General features: G+C 50.9%; 1 protein-coding gene across 18 annotated transcripts; it reads left to right on the top strand.

Annotated features, from left to right (window-relative positions):
• Positions 1-102: 102 nt before the first annotated feature.
• ZNF384 (zinc finger protein 384) lies at positions 103-19299 on the top strand. 18 transcript variants are annotated; one of them, XM_068560111.1, is made up of 14 exons: positions 103-281; positions 1450-1509; positions 6336-6423; positions 6925-6976; positions 7928-7998; positions 8287-8524; positions 8760-8807; positions 9011-9344; positions 10190-10282; positions 13789-14013; positions 14714-14896; positions 16386-16464; positions 17247-17405; positions 17968-19299. In XM_068560111.1, exons 5-14 carry the CDS (start codon positions 7933-7935, stop codon positions 18331-18333), a joined length of 1791 nt encoding a protein of 596 aa, XP_068416212.1. In that variant the 5' UTR covers positions 103-281; positions 1450-1509; positions 6336-6423; positions 6925-6976; positions 7928-7932; the 3' UTR covers positions 18334-19299. The 18 variants fall into 18 exon arrangements, with proteins under 18 accessions (XP_068416212.1, XP_068416221.1, XP_068416224.1 ...); XM_068560105.1 differs by lacking the exon at positions 103-281 and adding an exon at positions 293-538; XM_068560106.1 differs by lacking the exon at positions 103-281 and adding an exon at positions 293-538 and having other exon boundaries at positions 6925-7007.
• The last annotated feature ends 2299 nt before the right edge of the window (positions 19300-21598 follow it).

Genomic DNA, 21598 nt, shown 5'->3' with positions numbered 1-21598 from the left:
ACTTATCGTAACTTCCGCCCTGAATATGCTTGAGCGCTAGCCGCGCCGGATGTGCTCTAGCCGCTCCCGGAAGTGACTCGACCTTTGCATTTTCCCCCCCTTTCCCCATTGCCGCCCCCCCAACATTGCTATTTCCCTCCCTCCCCCCTTTTCGTTTCCGGCGCTCCCGCCTTCTCTCAGCCACGGCTCAACTCCGAACCAGTGGGGGGAGGGAGGGAGGGAGGGAGGGGGCGTGGAGGAATCGGGGTTCTCGGGAGCACGAGCTGCGGCACCACTTCCGGGTGAGTGTTAGGGGAGGGAGGGAGGGGGCCACCCACTGCCTCGCGCCCCCGCCCTGCGGGTGTCTCGCGCACGATCCGTGCGTGTGAGTGTGTGGGTCTGTCTCGCGCCTAAAGTGCGTGCCCGCGCGCTCGCCTGGCGCTCTCCCCCTCCCCCCCTCCGGGTCCTCCCACCGCACTCGGCTCCCTCCTTCCCAGCAAACGCCGCCCCTCCCGCTCTCTGGCTCCGGCTCTGGCGCCGCCGCAGCCGTCGCCGCCGGGTGAGTCTCGCGCCGCTGCAGCCGGCGCGCGCCGAGCTCTCTGCTCCTTCCCCCTCCCCTTTTCCTTGGGGGGGGCGGCGAAGGGGGGGGTCCACGATGGGACTGTACGTGTGTCCGTCCCGGAACCGGAAGTGGTTGTGGAGGAGCGGGCGATGGGGAGGAATGGGGGGGTTTAGGGGGCGGGTGTCTGTCTGGTGGGTGGCAGAGTTCAGCTCCCTGGAGAGGAAGGAGGGGCGTCCCAAGGAAGGGTCTTAGAGGAAGGGGTGGTGGGCGACCTCAGGAGAAGGCGCCCAGGGGCTGTCTCAGGGCAGCGAAGGTGTTTGGGGGACAGCCGGGGTCTCCAGTAGCTAGACCACTGTGCAGGCTGAGGGAGGTACTTCTTGGCGCAGGGCCTTGGGTAGGCAGGGGCGAAGTCCTCGCGGGGGGGCGGGGGAGGCCAGAGGAAGTGCCTGGGCCTGAACTGGCACTGTGCCTGACACAAGGGCTTGTGCATCCCCCCCGGGTCCTCAGCTTTGCCTTCTGAGCCAGTCCTTGAGAGGCAGGGACGCTTCTCTTCTTCCAGCTCTTCTGTTCTCTAACCATCCCCACACTCCCCCCGCCCCGCCCCCGCCTCCGGTTACCTGCGGCCCCGGGAGACCAAGAAGAACCAGTGTCTGAGCCCAGGGTTGGACCCCACGCACTGGTGGTAGAGTTCATCTTAGTTACTGGGAATTGGATGTATTTCCCTTGTATCCACATAGGGGGTGGCCCTGCACTCCTGTTGTTCTATCCTTGCATCTTTGGATTGTTGGTCGGGGGTCCGCCTGCCTTCTGGACTGAGTGCTGATGGTCAAAGAATTCCTGAGGTTCTCCACAGTTCTCCGGTGGCTGCACCCTTACCGGCCCCTGTAACCCAGACAATTTGTTTACAGAAAGTTCAGGAGCCCTGGAAAGGACAAGGAATAAGACGGCAGGAGGAAGAGAGAGAGAGGGTAAGACAATTTGGGGTTGATGACTTTTCCAGTTTTGGGGGGCGAAGGGGTCATAATCAAATGGCCCTTTTGCGGACAGCGTCACAGAATTGTTAAAGTAATAGCAATTGTAATACTGGTGTTTGCTGTGGGAGAAAAATCAGCCTCTTCGTATTATCTCTTGAGGAGACCCAGGAAGTTTTGTGCAGAAAGTTGGCACTGTACCCCATCACCTTCCATTCCCACCAGTACTCAACAAGAATGAGTTGTGAAATGCTCAAGTGAACTCACTAAGCAGTGTTGCATTGTGTCCAAAGGAGAAATTTATTCTGCTTTGGAGATAAATGGGCCCTAGTTGCCAGTGTAGCCTTTGTGGCGTAGCTAATGGAATTGCTTTCCCATGTTTGGAACAAGCAGAACTGAGTTTAGAGTGGAGTTTGTATCCTTAACGTTGCATCAGTGTTTGGAGTGGATCTGGTGAGTGATTAGAATCGGTGGCGTGGTGTTATTTGAATTTGACGTGACAGGGTGAAGTTTGGGGGGAAAAAACTGATTCGTGGGTAGTTTGAAGTAAAATGGATAAAACTGTATGGCGTAGACTCCAGAAGTAGCTCTGGAAGAATTCAAAATATGAGGTTTGATGGTGATTGAGTTTTGGGTTGCCTGAAAATGACAATATATCAACCCAAAAGAGTTTGAGTTCAGAGCTTATAATCTTAGAGGTGTCTTCTGAGAACCAGTTCCAGGCTGGTTTATAAAATTTATTCCCCATAGGTTTCTGAGCCAAGTTGGTGATTAAATATTAGGTGCATATTCCCTCTTCTCCAGACTTTTTTTTTTTTTGGTTTGTTTTTTCTTTCCTGCCTCACAATGCACAGATCCGTCAGTTAACAGTGGAATGGGCAGGGCAAGGGGAACCACTATGGCGTTCTTCCTGCAGGGTGCAGGTACAGTGGTCCAGTGGTGCCCAGGGTAGAAGGTGCTGGCTCAGATTGCCAGCTTTGTGGTGGTAGTGGTCCTGTTGGTCTCTTTGGGCATGGTGTGATGGTCTTTCCCAATAGAATTGGGATAAACCTGTTCTCAGTTATTTTGTACTTGGGGGGAGTTCACAGTAGGAAGTCCCCAGATCCTATTGGGATGGGCCTTCTTGAATGCCCTTAGGACCTGAGAAAAAGATTTGTTTCCTAACTGAGGAAAAACGGTCCTGTGTGTTTCCTCAATTCAAGTCCTTAGCTAATATTGCAATCTTTCTGCAGTTGTGCATTTTGGAACAGTTTTTCTCAATAGAGTGTCTGAGATCCACGTGTCAAGTTCTTTTCCTTTTTTCTTTTTTTTAATTAATTCATTTTTTTAGTTTTGACTGTTGGGTCTTCGTTGCTGCGCGCAGGCTTTCTCTAGTTGCGGCGAGCGCGGGCTACTCTTCGTTGCAGTGCGCGGGCTTCTCATTGCGGTGGCTTCTCTTGTTGTGGAGCACGGGCTCGAGGCGCGCAGGCTTCAGTAGTTGTGGCACGCGGGCTCAGTAGTTGTGGCTCGTGGGCTCTAGAGCGCAGGCTCCGCAGTTGTGGCACACGGGCCTAGCTGCTCTGCGGCATGTGGGATCTTCCCGGACCAAGGCTCGAACCCGTGACCCCTGCATTGGCAGGTGGATTCTTAACCACTGCGCCACCAGGGAAACCCCTCAAGTTCTTTCTGTAGTTGAATTTGAGTTGATTGTTCTTTGCATTTCTCTTTCTTGTTAGTGCTTCTAGTTGGTGATTAGTAAGCTGGGGGCTATAGATCTGATACTTTTGGGTAGTTCATTTATAATTATGTGGTCTCTATGTAATTTCTACTAATTGTCACTAATAGTTCTCATCACATGGAAGTGTTGCTCTAACTCTCCTCAGGAGTACTTTGAGCATTTTATTCTTTTTCTTCTGTGTGTTGTCTCCATCTCAATTCCATGTGCCTTATGAATTTGTTTTAGGGGTTTTATACTCTTCCATCCTCTACCCAAGTAGAAATTTAGGAGAGTCGTAAATTACTCAGAGTCATTTACTGATGTAGGGCCTAAACCTAGATTCTGGAAGCCTTGATTCCTTGGTCCATCCTCTGGCGACTAAATTGGGTTGGTGTATTTCGTGATTTCCTAAAGGTTGGTTGTGTGAGAGAATGTTATTTTCTTGAGAAAAGAAAATCATGCTTTACTTTGGGGGAAAATAATGTAAAAATTGTACGTACTGGGAAAGAAGTGGTGGTCTTCAGCACTTCTACGAAAACTGCAATGCTGGAGGCAGTGATGTCTTTATCCCTGGACGGCTGGTAGCACTGAGGAAGGATGGACAGATGGACAAAGCTCTGGTGCAAGGGTTCAAGTCCTCCTATGTGTTTCATGGACGTAACTTAATATTGTCTTTTTTCTTCACCTTCTCAGTCTTCCAAGGTTTCTTTTGAGATTGGAAAAGGAGTATGTAGTTCCTGAACCTCTTGAAAGGAAAGTGCTGTCCAACTTAATTATAGTAAACGCCTCTTCTTATTGGAGAACAGCGGAGGCATGGTGCGGTAGTAAAGTTGGAATTAGAACCCAGATTTTCAATCTGCCAACAAAATCTTTCCATCTACTGTGTTTTTCCTTCTTTCCTGAGTTTTGGGGCTATAATAGAAGCCTGCCTCTTCCTTCCCAGTCTAGGGTAAACCCCTTCTGGATTGTTTTTAATGTGTTGGCATAATCATCAGAACTGATGCTCTGTGGGGAATTTCCTGGTGGCCTAGTGGTTAGGATTCGGTATTGTCACTGCCGTGGTCTGGGTTCTATCCCTGGTCGGGGAACTGACATCCCGCAAGGTATGCGGCGTGGCCAAAATATAAAACAAACAAACAAAAGAAAACTGGCGCTCTGTTTAGAGATGAAGTTTCCCTGTAATATCGTTACTTTCTTCGGGTTTTAAGAATGTTCATATGGGCGTACCTGGATGTCAGGATGGTTTGGTGGGCGTTCCTCCATGCGTGATAGAGAGTTGAAAGGAGAAGTGGTAAAACAACAGTTGGCAGGTATTTGAGTGAGCTGGCGCCAGGGCACCCTGTGACACAAACCCAGGGGGCGCCATTGACATCACATTCTGGCATCAGACCAGTGTTGACCCTTTTTCCGGTGTCATCCTGCAGGCAGATATTGCTTCCAGTTGGGCAAGCAGGTCTCCCCGTGCACCCCCCTTTTGGGCTGACGTATTTATCAGGAGCCCACAGACACGTTTATCATTTTGTCCTGGGAGCAGCTGTGGTTCTGATCTTCAGCTTTGTTCTTTTAAGAACCAAAGCAGAGTGAGAGACTGGGTATCCAGAGAGGTGGAGGGGCCTTTTCTTCTATTTACCCCTTCCAGACAGTCTGGCCTTTTAATTCAGACCCCATCATTCTAAAATCAGTTTTCTTGGTGGCCAGGTGAGGTTTCACTGGATGTGGACAGAGAATACCATCTTTCACCGCATTTTGCTGTCATTGAAAACGTTGTTTTTGGTGTTTGCTTTTTTTTGGGCAGCCATGCTGTGGCTTGTGGGATATTAGTTCCCTGACCAGGGATTGAACCTGGATCCTTGGCAGTGAAAGTGTGGAATCCTAACCACCGACCACCAGGGAATTCCCTGAAAACTTCATTGTTGAAAGCATTTATTGAGAACTACCTGAAAAGTATATAGTCCATTTCTGGAAATAGTCTAAATTTTGATTTGTGAATCAAGCCCCAGCATCAGAGAGCATGTACTTAAGTTGGTCTCTTGTAGGACCCTTTCCTAGCTTGCCTTTGGTCCTGGGTTCAGGTCCCTGCTCTGCTATTCACTGTTTGCCTCCAGTTTCCTCATTTGAAAAATGGGTAACACAACATTATAAATCAACTATATTCCAGTAAAATGTTTTTTGAAGAGAAAGAAAAAAGAAAAATAGGGATTGCACTATCCTGCTTCATAGAATTGTTGTGGGATTAAATGGTGTGATGGTTGTAAAGTGCTCAGAACAGTACCTTGAACACAGTGGGCTCTTAATAGATGCTAATGGTGGTGGTGATATTGTCCTCCAAGTCACTTCGTGCGCCTTTGTAACAACCTACAGGCCATGTTTGACTCAGAAACTGCTTCCCCTGAGCCCCTGGCAGGACACTAAGAATGGATGTAGTTTGGGCATGGGGAGGAGCCTTGTTCGCCAGAATCCTGAGGACAGCCTTATTTTCAGGCTCTCACTTCCTCCCTCCTAAATTTTCACATCCGTAATGCGTTTACTTCCTTGTCTCTTTAGGGGGATATTATGATTAGATCCTCCTTTCCTTTACTCTCCAGCCTGATTCTCTACTGCATTTCCACCACAGCCGCCACCCTTGTCGATTTCATGCCTCTCAGCTAGAAGGTTAGAGGGATGGGGGCTGTGGGTCCCAGTCGGAGCCCTTGGCTTGGCTCCCAGGGTCTGTATGCGTAGTCTGCTGCCACTCGGTTCACCAAGTATGGAATTGCCTACTGGGTGATGGGTCCTGTGTTAGAGCCTGGGGGCAGTTCAAGATGTGGCCCCCGCCTCCCCCAAAGCTGGGCAAGATCGGGTCCCCTTACACTGTGATCTCACTGTTTCTCAACGTCCATTGCCCACGGACGGCCTGAGGCTCAAGGCCCTTTATAAAGCTGGCAGGGAACTGGGTGGCACCTGTGTGGAGAGTGTCTCGTTTTATTGCGTTTATAACTCGGGGAGCAGGATTTGTCTGTGCCTGACCCTCAGGGCATTTAAAGTTGAGTCTCATTTGTGTGAAGCTGTGGTAGCCACAGATTTGCTAGTCTACTTTGCTACTTTTGGGGGAAAATAGGCTGAAATTCAGTTCTGCTTCCCTTTATAGGTTTTATGAAAATTCAGAGTGTTGTTCAATAGAGCAAAAAATGTGATGAGACTTCTGGAGAAGGACCAGGAACGCCGTTACATTTAGAGTGAGATCTTTTGCTTCACCTCCTTTGCTGAAGAACTTTCCTGGATTCCTTAGTCACTGCTTGAGACCCAGTTTCTCTGCCCAGTCTCCCCACCCATCTCTTAGAATCCCTGGTGTCTGCCTCCAGCATGTCCTCAGTGGGGCCATGTGTGTGACCAGGCTACAAGTGACAGCGTCCTGTGGGCCCTTCTGCCCCTCCTGGAGCTTGGCCGCTCTTGGCCCAGAGCAGCACCGCGGTGTTAATGTTTATTCCCCCCCTCCTCACTTCCCCTTCCCACCGGTCTCCTCCTCCCGCTTCACCTGCCTTCTGCCAGCCTGGATCTCTCCTGGTCCAGGCTTTTGGGAAGCTACCCTGGACCAATAGCCTGCAATTAAGCCTTGTTAGGAGACGCGATCAGAGTATGAAAATGAGTGGTGGGATGCCTGGGTTCCGGACCCATCTGTGACTTGCGACATGATTCTGAGGGATTCCTTTTCTTGCTTCTTATTCTTCCCTCCCCAGGTTTTAAGCTTACTTGTCATCCGCGTACAGAGGAGAACTTGAACTCTTAGAGGTATAGTGTTTGAGAACTACAGAGGAGTCTGGTAATGTGTGTGTGTTCTGACCCACCATTGTCCCTGTTCTAAATCCCTTTAGGCGGAGATCTGGGGTGCTGGTGTTAGAAACAGTCCCCGTTTTTTTTTTGGCCGTGCCATGTGGCTTGCGGGATCTTAGTTCCCCGACCAGGGATTGAACCTGAGCCCTCGGCAGTGAAAGCGCAGAGTCCTGACCACTGGACCGCCAGGAAATTCCCTAGAACCCCTTTTAAAACTGGTAACTCCTAGGTTCTTACTGCTCAGTCCAGTGTGTGTGGTACCCAGTGCAGCATCACAGATGTTCTTAGACCTTGGTGGGATCCATGGGGCGTGGGCCCCAGATATCATCTGGTACCCCAAAGACCTTGATTCTGATTCTCGCCAATTTCATTCTTTAATTCTCTTGGGCATTTTGTATTCTGGCCTAGAACCTTTTCAGGCTACAGGGAACTATAGACATGTCAGTTGGAACCCTTGAAATTTTTTATTTCAAGGAAGATGGATTTGAGGGATGAAAGGAGAGGAACAATGATAGGTACCCTGGCTGTTTTCAAGTCGACCGGTGATCTGCTTTGTGTGGGCCTTGGGCCCATGCCTTCCTCTCTCATGACTTCAATTTCTCTTTTTGTCAGCAAAAGAAAGAAATACCAATTCTGTTTATTTGGGGTACAGGAAACATTGTGCGGGTAAATGAGATGTGTGTAAGTTCTTTCACCAGCATCTGAACTGGGATAGCCTCTGTTGGATGGGGATATAGATATAGTGGTGAGTGGCTCTGACCAAAGGGACTAATATGCTAGATCCTGAGGTCTTGACTACTCATTCCCAGCCCTGTGGGAAGAGACCAGGAGCGCCTCAGCGCCCCTTCCCCATTGCTCAGCTGCTTCAGATTATTCCTGAGTGTGATGTGGTCTCGTTTCCTTCTTCAGGTAGAATGGAAGAATCTCACTTCAATTCTAACCCGTACTTCTGGCCTTCCATCCCCACGGTCTCAGGACAGGTAGGTGGTGTTTGGTTTTTTGCTCCTGCTCCACTGTGTACTTTTTTCAGCTCTGAGTAGCAGGTTCTATTACCGTGGACACTGAAGCAAGATAAATCCCATGCTGTTTCGCCAGGCCCCCTATCGTTGAGAATTACACAGGGTTTCTGTTCAGCCTCTCTCTGGAAGCACTGACATTAACCACCCGCCTTGTGATCCCCACAGAGGACGGACAGTGCGAGGTGCCGAGGGAGCGGACCGACTCGGGACTCTCCCTCAGAGGCCGCTGTCCCGTTCCTTTCCTTTCAGATCGAGAACACGATGTTCATCAACAAGATGAAGGATCAGCTGTTGCCAGAGAAGGGCTGTGGGCTGGCTCCGCCCCACTACCCCACCTTGCTGACAGTGCCTGCCTCGGTGTCCCTGCCCTCGGGCATCAGCATGGACACGGAGTCCAAGTCAGACCAGCTGACCCCGCACAGCCAGGCATCCGTTACCCAGAATATCACGGTGGTCCCTGTGCCGTCGACAGGACTGATGACCGCTGGTGAGCACCCTCGCTCTTCTCCAATCTGAGGTGTTGATCTTCCATGATCAGTACCCCAGGCTGGGGGGCGCCAAGGACATGGGGAGTGGGATATGTGTTTGATTACTCAATCAGATTTTTATTAAGTGCCTACTGTGTGCCTAGCAATGCGCTAGGCATTGTGGGCGATACAAAGAAGTAGAAGATGCGGTCCCTGCCTTTGAGGAGGTGACATTCTTTCCTTCTCTGAATCAAGGAGTCTCCTGTTCTCAGAGGTGGAGAAGAGAAGGGAGTCAATCAAGGGGTAAATCTCACTGTTACCGGGGGCGGGGTGGGGACAGGGGTTAGGAGACCATTGTTTTTCTACAGGGTTTGGGGTTTCCTGTATACTCTGGGCGGGGGGGCCGGTGGTGAGGGGTTAAGTAGACAATGATCTGGGGAGAATGACGTAGGACTAGGATCAGGGCTGGGCAACGTGACACCATCTCCTTTTTCTCACAATCCTAGGTCCCGGCTTGGTTATCACATCCCCCTCAGGCTCCCTCGTGACCACAGCCTCGTCAGCTCAGACCTTCCCCATTTCGGCTCCCATGATTGTCTCAGCTCTTCCCCCTGGCTCACAAGCCCTGCAGGTGGTCCCTGACCTCTCTAAGAAGGTAGCATCGACCCTAACAGAGGAAGGAGGCGGCGGCGGCGGTGGCGGTGGCACTGTGGCCGCTAAGCCCCCCCGGGGCCGAAAGAAGAAGCGGATGCTGGAATCGGGGCTGCCCGAGATGAACGACCCTTACGTCCTCTCCCCTGAGGATGACGATGACCATCAGAAAGACGGCAAGACCTACAGGTAAGGATCAGAGCCGGGGCAGGGTGGGGCGCGGCTCTCTCAGCTTCCCTGCCCCCACGGGGCTCTGCGCTCTGGCAGCTTCCACCTCAGATCCACGTGCATGTCAGGTGTTCTGTTGAGGGGTAGGAAGGTGGAGCTTCTGGCCCTTCTCTGGCTCCTCTTCCCCAGGATGCAGACCCATTTCACCCCTTCCTTTTTTGAGGTCTTCAGCATTGACTTATTTTGGGGTGACGTAATGGAATTTCTTTCTTGTAATGAGGCTTTAGACTGGGTTTGAGACTCTTGTCTCCAGCTCCTTTTTGGTTTCTACATTTTCCATTCCTATTTTTCCAAGAAACATTTCTGGTAAGCCCCTAACCTTAACCGGTGTGCTATCCATCGGTTCTTGGGCCGTATTTGAGCATTGAGCCTGCCTGACCCTGCATGGTTGGGATGATGGGAGGGGTCTGTATAAAAAGGTGGAACGAATAGGAAACCTCCCCTTCCCCCCTGTGGAATATATGCTTGTGAAATGGCTGTTTGCTCACTTTCTCATTCATGAAAGTTCTTTTGATCCTCCACTTCCTTTAAGTCGTCCATTGCCAAAAAGCATTATAAGCATATTTGCATGTGGTACTATACAAAAATAATTACATATCTAAACTCCCTGCCCTTTGAAAGGTGGAAATCTTTTAATCCCTTTGAGAACCGTCAAGGGCCCTAGTGGGTTTGGGGAGTCTGGTCCCAGTGTACAGAGTGGAATAACCACCGTCACAGCTTTGACGCAGACAGGGGTAGATGTGCATGGCTGGGAGACTGGGTCTGTCCTTAGTGTACCGAGATGGGCAATGTTGTTCCCATTTTAGGAGCGAAGGGAACTGCGGCACAGGAAATGGACAGAGCCTTGGGCTCATGGATTCAGTTCCCGGCTCCACCACGAACTTGCTGTGTGACCCTGGGCAAGTCCTTTTCCCCTCTCTGGGCCTCAGTTTCCTCATCTGTAAAATGGGGAGAATTCTGTTTATGCCTCCCAGTTGTTAGGAGTATATACCAAACGAGATTTGAAATGTTGGGAACTTCGAAAGAGATGAGAAATCGTCATCATTTAGCATTTACTTTTATGTGTTGTACACTTCTACCATGGAGAGTTCAGAGCGTTTAAATCCGTCTTTGTAAGTCAGAATGAGGGGAGTGTTGCTATGCAGAAAGTATTGAGCACTGCAGAATTCCAGCTCATAATCTGAAAGTTCACTGCAGCTTTATTATTACAGGTGTACCCCACTTTACACAGTAAAAGTGTTCCTGAACAATGTTTACATCATATCATATTATAAAGGTACTTGACAAGTTTGGTTCATTTAAAGGTATCATTCCATAAAATGAAAATCCCTTTTAAATTTATTTTGTAGAAATTTGGGTTTCTATGTGTTGGCTTAAAGTGAGGTCATTGTGACATGGAGCTACACCTGAACAAGACCGGTTGTTGCAGGATCGGGGGGAGGGCCCCCTGACACTCTGTAGGGCCCTTCACATGGATCAGCGCCATCTGGTTCTGCCGAGGTTTCTCTCTCTCTGTCTTCCGGACCCACATTGAGGCTGTTTCTGGACTTCCCACACTGTGCATGTGCACAGAAATGTGAATATACAACTGGAGGGCAGCCCTGATAGGATTTTCCACACACTACCTCCAGGTGACTAAAGAGAACTCTGAATTTAAGGGGGACTGATGATGTTATAGGTAAGCGGAATTTCTTCAGAAACTCAGAACTCTGAGGCTCCAAAGGAGTTTTTTAATCACGAAGAATCCCTGTTTTGATGCGGGTGTGGGTCAACCACATCCCTTCCTGTGGTCTGTGGCATTTGACTGGGTATTGGGGGAACTGGGTTCTTTTTCTCTGGGCAAGTCAGCTTATTTCTAGTAAAATTTGAAGACCAATCGTGGCCCTCATCTATCCTGTGGAAATGTTTTGAGGGAAAATCAGAGTATCTGAAAGTGTTTTTGAACATCTTAGGGAAAAAAGGGTTGATAACTCAATTCAAAGCGGTTACTGTAACCAAGGCCATTGCCTTGCATGCCTCCAAGGGAGCACCCTTGTGGTGTCGGGTGTGAATGGTGCCCCCTGGAGCTGTGCGCCGAGCGACACGGCCGCTGCCCACGGCCACAGCTCTCCTAATCGGGTTTCTTTCCCGGCACCTGACACCTTGCATTAGGCTTGTACTTATTTGGCTTCTCTGTAGTCTTAGTGTTTAAACATTTCTGGCAGATGATAGGATGGTCCAGCTTCCCCCTGGATACCTCTAGCGTGAGGAGTCTTAAGGTTAGGTGAGAATGAATCACTCTTCGCCCTTTGGCAGATTGCTTTACCTTTCTGAGCCTTGGTGCTCCTTTCTGTAGAACAGGGATAGCACTTGTCAGGTTGTTTTAGGGAGCGGAAACAATGTGTTTAAAGGACCTAATTGGAGCCCGGCAGTATCAGGCACAACAACAGGTGGCAACTATTACTACCGTTATTATTATGTTGTTATTATGGTTATCCTTATTATACTCATACCTCTGGAGACAGCTCATTTTGTTGCCAGTCCATTATTGATGAGTTTAAGTTTTGCAGATTCTTGCCTAGTTGAAAACTTTGAAGAAGAGGGTTATTTTCTCTTCTATAATTAATTTCAGGTTAAGGGGTGCAGTTATGTGTTCAGCATTCACAGGCAAACTAGTGAGGTTTTGTTTGAGCTAAAATCATTCCACCTGTCTGAGAAATCTTAGTGGAGGGAAGTTATTTTGTAACTCTAGTGCAGTTCCTCTCCAAGTGACAATGTGTCTAGTTTTCTAACCTCAGTTTTAGTGGAATATATAGTAGCATGAGCTCATTCATCACTGGTGCTGCTAACATTAACGCAGTTTTATTGTTAGAGAATGCTTGGCTTACCATTGACTATCCTGGGTGTTTGCTGGCCCTTTTGGGGGGTTATTTATCTCTCCATTTTACAGAGCAGAAAATTGAGGTCTAGATTGATGAGCAAGCCTGTAGCTGAACCCTGAGTAGAGCCCCGGTGTCCAGACTTCCATTGGCTGTGTCCTTTGGACCCTGCTAACTGTAAACAGAACCTCCCACCCTCGCCCACAGTGGTTGGGCATCCCAGACAACAGCCAGGGGTTGGTAAACAGGTAATGGGATTTCTTTCAGAATTATCAAGTGACTAGAGAACTAGAAATGGGCCTCAATGATTGGATTTTTAATGGCAGCATTAATACAGGAACCATACCCCCAAGTAACAGTGGTCTCTTCTTCTCTGAGGAGCTCAGAGTTCTTTTTAGTCTGCATCTCAGTTATTCTCTGAATATTCTCTTGGGATCAGGAAAAAAGCAGAAGTCACCTTTCACCATCCTAAGCCCCTCTTAGAGAAGTTGGGGGGGACCCAGAGAAGAGGGACTTGCCCCAGTTGCCTGGCTTCTAGGCTGCGGCCCTTGCTACCAGCCCACATTGTGTGCTGGTGAGTTGTTTGAGTGATAGGGTTCCAGCTCACATATAGATAGCTTTCGCCCAGTGAAGTCTGAATAGTTGTGACTTATCTTGCCCACAGGCCTCCTTATTTGATATTGTTGGGCAGTATCAGAGCAGGAAGAAGGATTACCAGCTCAGATGATGCATGAAAGTATATTCGGATGATACCGTTGTCAACCCGAAGTGCTGGCATTGTGCTAGGAAAGGAAGCTCAGTATTTTGCCAGTCTTTTTCTCCTTAATATTTGAGGGGTACAACCCACTCCAGCAGTTACGTTGGCTCATTGCGGAAGTAATTCTCACTTGATTGCCAAGGGGCTGGGGGCTGGGGGGAGTCGGTGGGACATCAGATACAGAGCAGAGGCCAGACATATGGTTTGGGAAAGCCCCCTCCACAGAATCCTGATAATTCTTCACCTCATCCCTCTAGAAATCACTGGCAAAAAGGAGAAAATCTGAGAGAAGACAATTATCTGAGGAGACAGAAGAGTCCTCTGAGAAATCTAGTCAGTTTGTCCTCATTGTCACCTCAGGAGCTTGAGGATTACCTGAGGGATGTACTTTCTCCACGGGAGACTGGGGAAAAGGGTTCTTTAAAAGTCTGAAGTCAAGTTACAGGCAGAAGGAAAACAGAAGTTAGGTGATATTCCTGGTCTGGTGAAAGCCATGTCAGCCCAGGGCCTGTAATGAGATTTTCCTGTCTTACCTGGTTGAATTCTTGTTTATGTACACACTTAGGGAGTCCAGGCATTCAGCAAACACTTATTAAATACTTGCGTTGGGCTGTGTTAGAAGTGCAGGCTGTAAAGATAGATAAAATAGAGCTCCTCCTCTCGAGGGCCTCGTGTTGTCGCTGGAACAGAAGAGAGAACAGATAGGCTGGCATCTTTGGAAGTGGCGGGGCGGGTTCAGCAACGCCCTCTCGGTGGGCAGGGCCGTAACCGCTGCCCTCCCTTGGCCCAGGTGCCGGATGTGCTCCCTGACGTTCTACTCGAAGTCGGAGATGCAGATCCACTCCAAGTCACACACCGAGACCAAGCCCCACAAGTGCCCGCACTGCTCCAAGACGTTCGCCAACAGCTCCTACCTGGCCCAGCACATCCGTATCCACTCGGGGGCCAAGCCCTACAGTTGTAACTTCTGTGAGAAGTCCTTCCGTCAGCTGTCTCACCTCCAGCAGCACACCCGGTAAGGCTGCTCTCAGTCTCCGCCTGACTCCGTGCCGTGGACCCCTCACCCCGAGGCCACGTGGCCCACGCCTCCTCTTTTCTCCACATGTTTTCTTTCGTCCCTTTCAACTCTGCCCTTTGGGAGCCTCGATTCTCTCCCACTGCTGTCTGTGAAAACTGAACTACATATCCCTGCAGCTTGGGGGTGGTGCCTGGAAAATGGTGCTCTCCGGTCCCAAAGTCTGGAACGATTTGTGTGGCTTCTCTCTGTGTCTGTGTTTGGAAGTCTTCTGCAGAGCAGGCCCTGCTTTTACTATATGCTTCAGTTCAGAGCCAAGGTGTGCATTCAACCTCAGGTCCATGGGGAACAGGCGGTGTTGGTCTTTGTTCAAATTACTGTTTGGAAGCGGGGTGTCTGTGGTGAGTGTGTAACCTTGGCACAAAGCAGAGGGCTGACGAGACCGAAATCTTTGAGGTTACAGGAGCCAGGGGTGCAGCTCTTCATCATCTCACTGCCATTCTAGCCACCGACTTAAGATCAGCAGCAACCTAGATGTGGGTGTCCTCTTCACGAGCCTCTCCAGGCCGGCGTGGGTTTGAGGGGGAGGGAGGAGGGGTACTCTCATCCGTCAAGCAACATCATTTCACCCAGCGGAGAGCTGAGCCCGTGGTGTCGAACCGCTCCCTCCTCCCCCCTTCCCTCCTCTCCTCTCCGGCAGGATCCACTCCAAGATGCACACGGAGACCATCAAGCCCCACAAGTGCCCGCACTGCTCCAAGACCTTCGCCAACACCTCCTACCTGGCCCAGCACCTCCGTATCCACTCGGGGGCCAAGCCCTACAACTGTTCCTACTGCCAGAAGGCCTTCCGCCAGCTCTCCCACCTCCAGCAGCACACACGGTAAGGGAGAGTGGCGGGCTACTGCCCCCGCCCCGCTGGCATGCCCTCCCCACCCCCGCCCCGGACACACACAACAACCCGCATGCGGGGGGCGGGGGAGAGACCCGGCTGGAGGAGAGAGCTGGCCGGAGGAGAGCACAGCTGGCATCTGGGAGGAAGACCAAGCAAGACTGGAGACACAAGTGGACGCTCAGAGAGCCTTTCTGGGGCAGAAGTAGCGCCGAGGAGACACAGTGACTGTGGGACATTCCCTGATCCGAGGGAGGAGGAAACTCACTGGGAGCAGAGCCGACGTTTCCTTCCCTCGTTTCCCTGCCTGGAGACACCTGTGCACACATCCTGCAAGATTCTCTCCTCGATGCCAAAGCAGGGCCCTTTGGTTGGAGAAGACCCTCCCTCTAGCCCTTAGGGCACCGATTGTGAACGGGAGATATAATCAGATTTCAGCTGGGTACCAACCCAGCGACACCTGCAGCACCAAGCAAGGCTCCAGGGGATGCCAGGAGTACAGATGAGAACAAAGCACAGCGTAAATATTCACAGAGAACTGGCAAATGAAGCGAAAATGCTCCCCCTCCGTAAGGATGCGCACCTTGTCCCGTGAATCTGGAGTGGCTCGGAGGTGAGCCTGCTTCCTGGAAGAGCTGATGGTCTCCTTCAGTGGGATCTCAAGTCGAGCTGGAGTCCAGACCCCTGCTGGCCACAGGTCTCTCCCGGCTGCTTCTGGAGGTGGCGATCCCTCTTAAAGTGGTCCGACAGCTTGCTTCTCGAAGAGGAGGAATCGGGCTTTCTTCACAAGGAGACGTGTCCTGCGAGGTGTTCAGGATTTCATACCCGGGATCTCGAAAAGCACCTGGTCACAGAGATGCTTCTGAAGTCCCTGCCGAGGAGCAGGGGTCCGCCGACCTTCAGGTCCTTGGCTCGTCGTAGCAGAGGGCCCTATAGTGTTTGGAAAGAGGTCAGATCAGTACTAAACTAGGCATTTCCTGCCGTTAGGGGCTGAGCCGGGAAAAGCCCCAAGGAGCTTCCACCAGCATCGTTGCTGCCGCCCTTCACAGTTCACATAACTCTGTGCTTTTCTTTGACCCCAGAACTTTCTCTGCGACTGGTGCTAATAAGGCTGAGGGGGTAGTTTCTGGCTGTATGTTGGGGGCCAAGGGAGAAGTGTTATGTGTTTCTTTTTTCTCGCCGTGTGTTTTATCTCACGTTTTCTGAACTCTCGTGAGAGCCGGTGACTGTAGGAGCTGCCTTGGCTGCCAGATCGTGGCCTCCCTGCGCCTTGGCTGCCAAGCCCCCGGCCCTCCCCCAGCAGAGAGGAGCCCAGCTTGAGCGGAGTGGTGCGGGCAGCGAGCAGCAGTCGGGCCCGCTGGCCTGAGCCGGCGTCTCCTGGAGGCCCACCCTGTGCTCCCAGAGGAGGCCTGTTAAGGCGCTGGTCCCTGAGCGGCCTTGCTGATGTCCTTCCCCTTTCTTCTTCTCTCGTCCCGTGCAGAATCCACACCGGGGATAGGCCGTACAAATGTGCACACCCGGGCTGCGAGAAAGCCTTCACACAGCTCTCCAACCTGCAGGTAGGTGTTCCACCCTCCACACGAGGCCTTGAGTCTAAGACTAGGGGTCACAGTGCCGTTTGACTAGTACAGTGGTTCTCAAACTGCTTCAGGACGCTTTACATTCTTAACAGTCACTGGGGAGCCCAAAGAGCTTTCGTTGATGTGGGTAACACCAAATTACGTAGACATTATGAAACTGAAAAACTATTTAGTAATTCGTTTAAAAATAACAAACCCCATTGTACATTAACATAAATAACATATCTCTTAACCTCCCTCCCCGCAAAAAGAAGTTTAGTGAGAAGAACGGCATTGCTTTATGTTTATGCACGTTTCTCTAATGCCTGGCTTACTAGAAGATGGAGAGAGTCTCTTATCTGCTGCGTTCAGTCTTTACGATATTACACATCATGTAATCTCTATATAGTCATGAAAGAATGAGAGTGAAAAGGCAAACAGTGTCTTATTATTATTATTATTATTATTATTTTGAAAATAGTTTTGACCTCGTGGGCCCCCTGAAAAGGTCTTGGTGTTCCCTAGCAATCCCCACGCCTCCCTGTGAGAACCACCGGACTAGTGGGACCAGGCGTAGCCGCCATCCTGACTTGAAGGATCCTGCGGGAGGCTGCTTCCCTTAGCTGGTAGCGTCTGAAGTTTCATTTGAAGCAATTTCTGTTGCCTTCGGACGGAAGAGAACCCAGGGGGCCTGGCACCCAGTCCAGGGCTTTCCATTAAGGTCAAGGAGGCAGGAGGGCAGAGTCTGACGCACCCATCCTGATTTCTCCTTATTTTCTCAGTCCCACAGGCGGCAGCACAACAAAGATAAACCCTTCAAGTGCCACAACTGTCACCGGGCGTACACAGACGCAACCTCGCTGGAGGTGCACCTGTCCACGCACACAGTGAAGCATGCCAAGGTGTACACCTGCACCATCTGCAGCCGGGCGTACACGTCGGTGAGCACTCGGAGCCCCCCTCCCCTTCCCCGCAAGCGGCTTCACCCCGCCTTTCTGGTAAAGAGCTGCCGCAGTGAATACACCCCATCCCTTGCTCCAACTTGCCAGGATCAGTAAAGAGAACAGAAATTGAAAAGACCCAGAGCTGAGGAATTTGGGGGATGCCTGGTCCCTTAAGCCTATAGCGATTGCTCAGCAGTGATTCTTCATTTTACTTAGACATAGGACAAAAGAAAGCGTCTTGAAATTGTGAGAGACGAGAGATTTCAGTTAGATGTTCTCCATTAGACTCCAGAAGAAGGTGGTCAGGTTGTTCCATTCAGAGATCTTTGAGAAAGTGACAGCTTTCCCCGTGCCAGTTGAATGCCCACGGTTACCCTAAAGGTCCCCCCCCTTGCCCACCCGGTGCGAGCACTGAAAGTGGCTCACGGGGTGAACGTGCGTGGCTCCAGAGCACCTCTGTGTAAGCGTCGTTCTGTTCAAGGTAACAGCCCAGGGTGCTGGTTACAGGGAGCTTCCTTCCTTCTCTTCCTTCCCTCAACCCCTCTTCCATCCCCCTCAGGAAACGTACCTGATGAAGCACATGCGCAAACACAACCCTCCTGATCTCCAGCAGCAGGTGCAGGCGGCGGCGGCGGCGGCGGCGGTGGCCCAGGCCCAGGCCCAGGCTCAAGCGCAGGCCCAAGCGCAGGCCCAGGCCCAGGCCTCCCAGGCTTCGCAGCAGCCACAGCAGCAGCCGCCACAGCCTCCGCACTTCCAGTCCCCGGGGGCGGCCCCCCAGGGCGGGGGTGGCGGGGACAGCAACCCCAATCCCCCGCCCCAGTGCTCCTTCGACCTGACCCCGTATAAGACGGCAGAGCACCACAAGGACATCTGCCTCACCGTCACCACCAGCACCATCCAGGTAGAGCACCTGGCCAGCTCGTAGAGACCTGTGCTGCCGTCCCCCGGGGAGAGGGGAAAAGAGGCTCTGGTCCCTTCTTTCTCCAGCTCCTCTTGGTGGGAAAAGTCCTCTTCTTCCTTGACAGGCCACGGCTCCATCTCCTTGGGCCTCAGGCATGGCCTTCTCTCACAGGATACCATCCTTATTGTCTCAGCTCCTCTTCCGAAGGAACGTCAGCCCTCCTGAATGGCAGAGGAGTACTGAGCTGGCCGCGTAATCCAGCAGCCTCCCGCCTAAGCGTAGCTTTTAACATTGGGGGTTGGTGCTCAGGGGAGGGGTTTGCTATGACCTCATAGAGACTTTTCCAGCGTGGGCACTTACTCTCTCCTCACCCTCGTAATCCTCCAAGCTCGGGCTGACAGAGGACTAGAGGCTGGCACTCCCAGACGTCAGAGGAGGGAGCCCTAAATGCAAGCAGCCTCCTGTTCTGTTCTTGCCTGCGAAAGAACAGAGGTTCCTCCCGTGCCCCTGTCCCTGGGAGCCGTTTTCTTCCCCTCATGATCTCACCTCACTTCCTACCTGATGCTGGAGGGAGGTCTGGGGCGGGTCAGACCCCCTTTATTTGTAAAGGGGCGAGGGCCGAGATGTGGTCCCCAAGGGGCCGGAGATCCCCAAAATGGCCGACGGTGGCTTAGAAGTGTGGGTCATGGTTTTCCTTGGAGCCTCTCCCCCTCTCTGCCAGCCGAGGCCCTGTGCTCAGTCTCCCCGTCCCCAACCTAAGGAGCTGCGGGTTCTTTATGAAACCCCACAATAAGGGGGCTGCAGAGAAGGGAGAGTTCGGGGCAGATGCAAGGACTGGACTTAGCTCCCTAGGTGCCGCGGTCAGTTGCCGGACACGGATTTATATATAAATATATATATATAAATATATATATATACCCACTCATCACGGCCATCTTTGTTGTAACCATTTCTGTGTTTATAAATGCATTATCTCTGAGAATTTTCACATTTGATGTTTTGTTTATTTTTGTCCCTTTTGTTTTTCTCCACCCTGTCTTCTGGCCAATGGCATTTTTATTTCCTTTCGTCTTTTTTTTTTTTTAAATCATGGCAGATTTCAGAGAAAAGAGAAAATGGGGGAAAAAAATCAGGAAACCAGTTGTTACAAAGTAATTTAAAATGAGGAAAAAAAGAAAAACTTATGTACAAAACCAAGGGGTGTTTTTAGAACCTTGTATAGAAATAAATTCGTGTAAAAGGATCAGAGGCAGTGGAGCTACTGATGTGAGTATAAGCGTGGGAAACAGCTATCTGGGGAGACGTTCAAGGCCAGTACTAAGGATTTACAGTAGAGTGTGCGAACGCTAAGAACGAATGCTGTGTGATGGGGCTGTGTGTGTATCCCTAGCCATAGAAGGGCACAACTTTGAAATTTCTGAAGTGAAATCTTGCTTTATGAGGGTTCCTACATACAAATCCTGCTGTGAGGACTGTCGCCTAAGGTGTAAGAGCAGGGTTTCAGTCGTGTGTTAGCCAGGACACCTCGAAGCTCTCCCTATCCAGGAAATGGAAGCACGGCCTCCTGGAAGGACCTGCGCTGCTGCCAGAGCATCCGTGGGCTCAGTGCTAATTCCAGCTGGCATATCCTGTGGCACCTAAAACCAGAGGCTTCCAGTGGTGGAACCCATAACCGGGACTGAAGAACGACACAGGACAGTTGTGCTGAGGGGTAGAGCATGGGTGGGAAACCTGGACTTCCGCCCTGGCTCTCCCATCAACCAGTGTCGGCCGCAATGCTGCTTCAGCTGTTAAGTGAAGGGATTGGGCTAGATCACCTCCAAGATTCCTTTCTGAAAATTAAAAATCTTTAAGCACTGAAGAAGTCGTGACAAAGCTCCCACGTCTGACAACGTGGCCATCCTGTGTGGGACTGCTGGGCAGCCATGCTCATTAGCTGGTGGCGTGTGGATAGGCAATGGAGTAACACCTCTTAGCTTAGGGCTCTGGCTCTCGTGTGGGCATCCAAGATAGTCTCAGTCTGTGGTGTGACGCTAACGACTGTATCACATATGACCAAACGTGCAGTGTGTGTTAGTTTCCTGCATATTTACTACTTTTCCCCCTGTTCTCACCAACTGTTGAATTGACATTGAGAGCCCTACCTTCATCACAGGTATTATTACAACCAGCATCTCTTTTGAAGGGTTCCCTCACACTTCAACAGCAACAACCCTATGAAGTAAGCAGTGTTCCAGGCATTTGATAGAGAAGGAAATAGGCACGGAGATTAAATTATCCAAGGGCCTGCCGCTTGCAATTAGAGGGACGTCTTCTAGATTCTATTGCTCTATCTACCACCTGCTCAGTAGTAAACCTGGGGTTTCACCTTGCCCTTTTTTACATATTTGAGCTAAATTATGTGGCTGAAATGTTTCACTGAAAACCTGCCATGTGGGCGTTCCCTGGTGGCCTAGTGGTTAGGATTTTGGGCTCTCACTGCCGCCACCCGGCTTCACTCCCCGGTGGCTTCGCTGCGTGGTCGGGGAACAACCCACAAGCCACGGCACAGTCAAAAAAAAAACCAAAACAAAACCCCAAAACCAAAACCTGCCATGTGACATTAATACTTAAGAACGCGTGAGTAGGGGTGACAATGATCTCCAAAACTCTCCGGCTCTGGGCGTTGAGTTCTGCGTCCCTGGTGTGGTGGCGGCCTGTCGTGCACTTGGTGACTTTCCATCCGGACGAGGAGCGTAGTGGTCGCTGTGATGTCGCGGACCAGGGTGATAGTGGGCATCCAACTGGCCCCGTTGTGACAGCTCCGTGCCCCAGTCCTTTCAGAATCATGGTGCCAGTTAACATCGTACACGAACTCGAATAAAAAGGGAGACAAACAGGAGGGCAAGGCCAGAAGCACTCTGTCACTTTACAAGCGAGAACGTCCTCAAGTGACAGGAACCCTGACAAAAGGTGTGGAGAGTCGCAGCTTTATTGTGTGAGTAGTTCTTTGTATTTATAAGTAGAGTTTATAAATAATCAATTGTTTCCACGTTAAAACATAATCCTGGGGAGTTGGTGTTCGCGCGAGTGAACAGAAACGGGGAGGATTTAAACCTCGCACCGCCAGGCGCCTCCTCAACTTCCCTAAGAAACTAGCGACTCGGGAGAAGGCACCTGTCCTGGTCGCCAGCTTCACATTCCGCCAAGGGGCCGATTCACATTCCCCAGCTGCTCAGAAGGACTCTTTGTGGACTGAAAGCCCAAAGAGACAGGTTTCCTTGCTCTCACGCCCGCACGTCCCCGTCCT

Source organism: Eschrichtius robustus, chromosome 13 (assembly GCF_028021215.1).
Source record: "Eschrichtius robustus isolate mEscRob2 chromosome 13, mEscRob2.pri, whole genome shotgun sequence".
In the NCBI taxonomy this organism is placed as follows: Eukaryota; Metazoa; Chordata; class Mammalia; order Artiodactyla; family Eschrichtiidae; genus Eschrichtius; species Eschrichtius robustus.
The sequence above is the reverse complement of the archived record's forward strand: the minus strand, read 5'-3'. Positions and strand labels throughout refer to the sequence as shown.